This window comes from Podarcis filfolensis (assembly GCF_964270895.1).
Source record: "Podarcis filfolensis genome assembly, chromosome: 7".
Classification (NCBI taxonomy): Eukaryota; Metazoa; Chordata; class Lepidosauria; order Squamata; family Lacertidae; genus Podarcis; species Podarcis filfolensis.
In genome coordinates, this window is record NC_139603.1 from 39,226,905 (window position 1) to 39,233,433 (window position 6,529).

The window sequence follows — 6,529 nt, forward strand, 5'->3', positions numbered from 1 at the left end:
TTAACACATCTGATGGCAATAATGTTCCCAGAGTATAATGCATAAACTGGATTGACTGAACAGTGTAGGAAGAGGAGGATTTTATTTATTTATTTTTACTGACTGCATTATTAATATCTGTTATGAAAACAGCATTCTAGTTTCAGGCTAGTGTTGCATTTTTCATAATTTCAGGAAGTTTGGGCAAATCGTATGTTCATTCTGTTCTGTTTTGTGTAGGCTGAGGTCATTCACTGAAGCGATGGTCAGGCTGAAGCAATAGATGAAAATATGCTACGATTTGAAGGGTCACTTGGGAGGAAGAGCTAATTTATCAAAACTGCAGAACAGTGTTTCTAGATCAAAGGTTTTGGAGAAATAGCTTATTTGAGGGAGGAAATGTGTTTCACAGAAGAACTGTGAAATGGTGTTCTTCAATAACGTGGTATGCTTTTGCCCCTGTCATATTCTAGAGTAACTTTCTGCAGAACTTTTTGTCACTATCATTGCCAAAAGGAGGAAACAAAAGCCTTGGTCCCCTGGCTGTTGCTTGGCTGAAACTCCTCTTGAATTTATCATTTGGAGAAGATGGGCAGCAAATGATTGTGAAGCTGAATGGTAGCTTAGATCAGCTTATAGAGATGGCCAAGTACAAACACCGAAGCCATCCATATACGATCCTTCTGATTCTGCACAACACCTGCTTTAACCCAGTCAACAAATCCAAGATACTGGCTAATGGTAGGTACTGATTGTTTAAAGTGTTGCCATGATACAGCTATGCTATTTTATGGTAATGATAAATTGCCATATATATTAACCTTGGTGAGTACCGTAGATTCCGGCGTATAAGACGACTTTTTAACCCTGGAAAAGAGGTTAAAAAGTCAGGGGTCGTCTTATACGCTGGGTATAGGTGGCACGGAGCGGAGCCCACCTCCCACTGCTGCTGTGGTGGCTCCGAAGCAGCAGTGGCGGCGGGCTCCGCTCCGCGCCGGGCGGCTTTCTCCCGGCGTGGAGCTGCCCAGCGTATTAGGCGACTGGGCTTTTATGACAAACCCCCAAATTGCAGCTGCCAATTTGGGGGGTCGTCTAATACGCCCTGTCACCTAATACACCGGAATCTACGGTATGTCAGATTTTATATATGATTAAACTTGATTGAGAACTGTGTGTTAATTAAATTTATACAGTTGCTAATTGAGCATTTTGGAACTCTAGAGCAGGGAGTTGGCTAGGGCACTCCTGAAATAAATTTATCATATGCTGTGGCATGCCAACAAATAATTTATTTAAAGAACTTAGGCACTACCCTTTAGTGCTAAGCTCCAAATTGTGTGCAACTTAAAATCAGAAAACATGTACAGTAAAAGTGAAAGAATAGCATAAAGTTGCACTACAGTGGCTATAAAATCTGTAAAATTAGAAAAAAATAACCCAGCTAGAAAAACAAGTTACATCCTACTATGAAACATATTGGAATGCCTGAGTGTTTGTATTATAAAGTACTTTGCTTGGCATCAGGCAGCTTTTCACATGTGGACCATCGCTACCGAATCACCTGCTGCCTATGTTTGGTGAGGAACACCCAGAATGACTAGGCAGGCTCATGTGATAATAAGGGCTGTCCTCTACCACAGCCTTTCCCAACCTCTGTTCCCTGGATGTTGTAGGACTACAACTCCCATCAACCTCAGTGCTCAAGGAGGGGAGGTGGGTTGTAGTTCAATAACATCTGGGGACCCAAGGTTAGGAAGTGCAGTGGTACAGCACAGTCCTTCATATAACTTGGTCCTCAGCTGTTTAGGACTTCATAGATCAGGCATATGCAAACTCGGCCCTCCAGATATTTTGGGAATACAATTCCCACCATCCCTAGCTAACAGGACCAGTGGTCAGGGATGATGGGAATTGTAGTCCCAAAACATCTGGAGGGCCAAGTTTGCCTAGGCCTGTCATAGATAGTCACTTTGAATTGTGCCTAGATAGGGGTTAGCATTTTAATGGAAAAAGCATTCTTACGTCACTGCAAATTAGACCCCAGCTAAATGGATCCATAAGAAACCTGCACATGTTTTGTGATCATATGGTGTGTGTGTGCATGTGTGTACACACATGTAGTGGAAGCAATGCAATGAAACATATTTTTTATATGTTGCAAGGTTTCTCATAGGGGGAGGGGGCAACAGATGAAGCTACATGTTACTTTCTAACAGAACTCTTAACAGTTTCGATCTACAATTACCTTCATACTTGGAAACCTTTCTTAGGCAATCATTATTCAGCTCCATAATCTGCTTTAAATATAATAGAACAGAATCCTAATATTCTGAACATGGTGATAATGGAATGCCAAGTGTGTAGGTACGTTTTGAAGACAGAAAAGCATGTGCAAGAAGCAGCAGAATAATGGGTTTTTGCCAGTGCAGGTGGGTTAAGATTGTCAGTGTCTTAATTCCTACCCGCTTGGCTTTTACTAAAGCATATACTATTTTTTTTATTATTTAACAGAATTTATATGCTGCTTGATTGTAATAAAAGCAGTGATGTACCCATCTCTTTCCCACAATTTTTGGGTCTCCTAGCTAATTAGAATGCCTGCTTCATAATTAAGATACCTGCAGTTTCTTGGCTTTACATGAAATTTAATTCAGATTTATTTTTACAAAGAACACTTTCTAATGGCAGAAGTCAGGAGTGATTAGTTGAAAATAAATTATTCTGATGATATAAACCTACTGTACGTACAGTTGTAATATTTACCAGAGAAAAAAGAGACAAATTATCCACGGGAGTGAACTGGAGAAGCTGAAACGATGATATAATGTCCTTTTGTTTGGTGCATGTGTGGTCTTTTGTCTTCCTTGTAGATAAAGCCATTGCACTGCTATCTGACTGTCTAGAAAGTGATAATCCTGTAGCTCGAAGAATAGGAGCATCTGCACTTTGGGCTTTGCTTCACAATTATCAGAAGGTTAGTGTTCTGGGTTCTGTTTTTTTTTTTTTTTTAAAAAAAAAGACTGGATGTCTCTCTTTTGACATGTATTCACCGAAGCTTTGTAGCTTTTTCTTATGTTTTACATTATATATCTTACCTTTTCATTAGCATGGTCAATAAGACTGTACATCATTTTTAAAAATGAAAGCTTGCAGCAAAATTGGCAGGTCTTCAGTCATTTAATACATATTTAGCACCCCCAAGTCAATGACCCCTTTGGATTGCCAATCAACATGCTGCTATAATGAGAGAGGCCACAGTTGGAGAAATTCTTCATTTCTGTGTTTTGCATAAAAGCACAGGATCTAATCTTGACAATTGTTAAATTCCTTATTCCCATGAAATAGCAAGTCTTACATTGGGATTCTTTCCATTCAGCCTGTATCCCACTTTCTCTTTTTATTCTATTGCCATACTTACAATCTTTCCCCAAGGGTGCTTACCTTCTGCCTACCAGTTAGCTTCCCAGTGTTTACCTTGCCCATCCATCCTTGCCCTGCCAGTATAGTAGAACTAGCGTGTGGGATGCTTTAATCCCAGCCATACTGAAAACTGCCTTCTCACAGAAACTGGTCCTAGGGCCATTTTGTTTCTGACAACTTCTTCCTGAGAAGTTGGAGTGTTTGTGAGTATTCCTTAGCATCATGCATCTTAAGCCATTGGCCAAAGTTTAAGGAAGTCCAGGTCAGTGATCTCTAAGAAAGCATCCACTGCATGGCAGCTAATAAGGTTAAGATCACCATTTCAAACTCTTTAAAGCTTCAAGAAGTTTGATGCAGAAGTGTAGAGCATTTTAATAATTTCTTCAGCTCTGTGGTTCTGATACACCCTCACCTGTTAAGCACCCCTGAAGCTTACAGAATCCTTGAGAACTAAGTACTGTAATTACCTGTTTTCAGAACCCTGTTCTGGGTTCCGTTTTCCTGTTTATGCCAGAGTATGAAAAAACATTTCTGTTCTGCACCCAATTACACTTAGTGGAACTCCAAATGCTATTAAAAAGGAAATGGTGTCTGTTTCTGAAAGCACATATTCTTCCTCCGCTCTCAGCCTCTGAATGCAAGCTGCGAGGTACATAATGCATCAAATTATCACTGATAAATGGCAGCATAATGCATCTTATTGTAGGTTATGTGATGCATGGCTTTAAAATACGCTCCTTATTGTCATGTAACAGACAGCCCTATGCTCATTCCAGCACCACTGCATCCAGCAAGAAGTTGGCAAGTGTGTCACACAGCATCTTAATATTCAAAGAGGAACTTTCTGTTATGCTGAGCTTTGCAAACAGCCATGTTCAGGGAGATTGTGGCTCCTTTTATTGGCTGCATTTCATTGAACTCTGGTCTCTTCCCCCCTCCTCTGCCCCACAGCGCTATGCACAATGGTGTGCTCACATGTTGCATTCTTAAGTTTCTGAATGTCATAGCTTTGTGGCCTGCTGCCAATAAATGACTGCCAAGGAGAAGGAATGATCTTAAGAGCATCGGCACGGGGGAGTTAATACAGTCATTGGATTATTCTTTCTTTGTGCTACAGGCAAAAGTGACTTTGAAGAACCCATCAATAAAAAGAAGAATAGACGACGCCTTCCTTTCAGTCAAGAAAAGTACGTTTTTAATAGAGAAAATTTGGTTTTCCATCTCAAAAGGAGTAGCAGCTGATGCGGGGATTGTTTTGCAAACAGCTCATCAATATTCAGTGTGGACCACAGAAACAAACACATAGTATGCAGTACTATTGTAAATGAATCCCACTGAGTTCAGTGGAGCTTGCTCCAAAAGGAAGTGCGCACAGGTTTGCAGCAATGTCAACAAACTTCCTGAAGCTTTGTGTTCTTTGGACTGTACTTTTGACATTCATAATGTGCCTTAAAAGAAAAAAGAAAAACCTTTTTACATGAACTAGCTTAGTGTGTTAGTACTGAATATTGGATATATCTGTGTACTTGCCATAGCTTTTCCCCATTGCATATTGCCTAAAATCTTAGAGAAAAGGCACAGTCAAAATTAGCCTTTTGAATAGAATCTTGCATGTCATGAGCATATTAAGTTTAATTCTGAGAAAGACTCAGACTGGCTTAGACCCTTACTAAGCTTCCTTTAGTGGACATGGAAGCCTGCTCTGTAGGGTTGGGTTGCCCAGGGGAGAAGCATGAGTGGTAGTTCTTGAGTCTCCTTGTACTCCAGTGGGAGCCTTCACTAGACCAAAGTTCCTTCCATAAACATTTTCACAGAGCCTGCTTTTGAGAGCTCTGCTTACAGTAGTTTGATCAAGGGGGCCAGTCATGATCTCAAATGTGATTTCCAGCATTAGTTATATAAAATTATTGTTGGGCGATTTGGGGAAGAGTTTAGCTTGGTACTAGAACATATGCTTTGCATGGGAAAGGCGCCAGGTTCGGTCTCTGGCATCAGGCAAGGTTGGTAAACACTCACTTTCTAGAACCCTGGAGAGTTGCTGCTAGTTTGTATAGGCCAGGGGTGGGAACCCCCAGCCTCTCTAATCAGTGTAGACCTACCTCAATGAGCCAGATAAATCAGTGATCTGGCATGTGCTGCTATAAACCAATTATGGTAGTATGCTTTCTGAAACCAAAGGCTTATTAGAACTGATTGTTGCTTTAAAAAAAATACAAAAGTTTAGAAGGACCTGCCTTTTTAATGTTACTTTTAATTATCAGATAGATAAATTGCAAACACCTGATGTGATGTGTGCGGTTCTCTCTTCTCTCTCTCTCTCTCTCTCTCTCTCTCTCTCTCTCTCTCTCTCTCTCTCTCTCTTTTAGCTCTTCAGCAACAACAAGAAAACCAGCAAGATGCCTATCACTTCAAATGCCTGGAAGCCCTTGTGCTGCTTCTCAATAGCTAACAGTAGCAGTGTTGCAGAGCTGGTTCCCTCCCCTTTTGAAGGACACCAGAACCCAAATGGAATCTTAAATCCACTGAGTGGAAGAAATCTACCACTAAAGAATTATGTTAATTCTTTGTACTGAGGATCCTGTGCCACAGAAACTCCACAAAATGTGTTTGTCTGTGGCAACCCTGTTCCAGTGCCTTGATGCTATAAGAGGCAAAGGAAAGAATGGAATATAAAGCATGGATTTTTAACAATGTACATTATATTTTTATTTTTGATACATTTTACACACACTTTTTGCAGCGTCTTTACACATGTTTGCTTTTAGAAGACACGCTGCTGAAGCGTATTAATTATATATAAGGAGGCATAGCACTTATAATATAAATGATGTAGAACATTTTTTCCACAATGTCTGAACTTGTATAAATAAAGATGTCACCAAAATGTTGATTGGCACTATCACTTGCAGTGAGAAAAGGAGGACTGCCTCTTGGCTGTTACTGTACAGTGATTCAGCCTAGATACGGAAGGAAATGTACTCAGGCTGTGTTACCTCTCCCTCATGAAGCAGATGCTGAAAAGCCACTGAGATCAGTGCTAGCCAAAGGCTTTCAGAAAAGTTTGGGCTGCAAAATGCTAACATCATGTCTTGTTCTACCATAGATCCATTTAAATTCATTTCAGAAAAGG

At 40.4% G+C, this 6,529-nt stretch overlaps 1 protein-coding gene across 1 annotated transcript in view; it reads left to right on the forward strand.

Moving 5' to 3' along the window:
- RTTN (rotatin) overlaps positions 1-6,283 on the forward strand; it is a 91,954-nt gene extending 85,671 nt beyond the window's left edge. Inside the window, exons 46-49 of the mRNA XM_083622448.1 lie at positions 453-720; positions 2,850-2,953; positions 4,517-4,586; positions 5,766-6,283. Coding sequence (XP_083478574.1) covers positions 453-720; positions 2,850-2,953; positions 4,517-4,586; positions 5,766-5,848 — 525 coding nt within the window. The 3' untranslated portion in view covers positions 5,849-6,283. The remainder of the gene's footprint in view (positions 1-452; positions 721-2,849; positions 2,954-4,516; positions 4,587-5,765) is intronic.
- Positions 6,284-6,529: the final 246 nt, after the last annotated feature.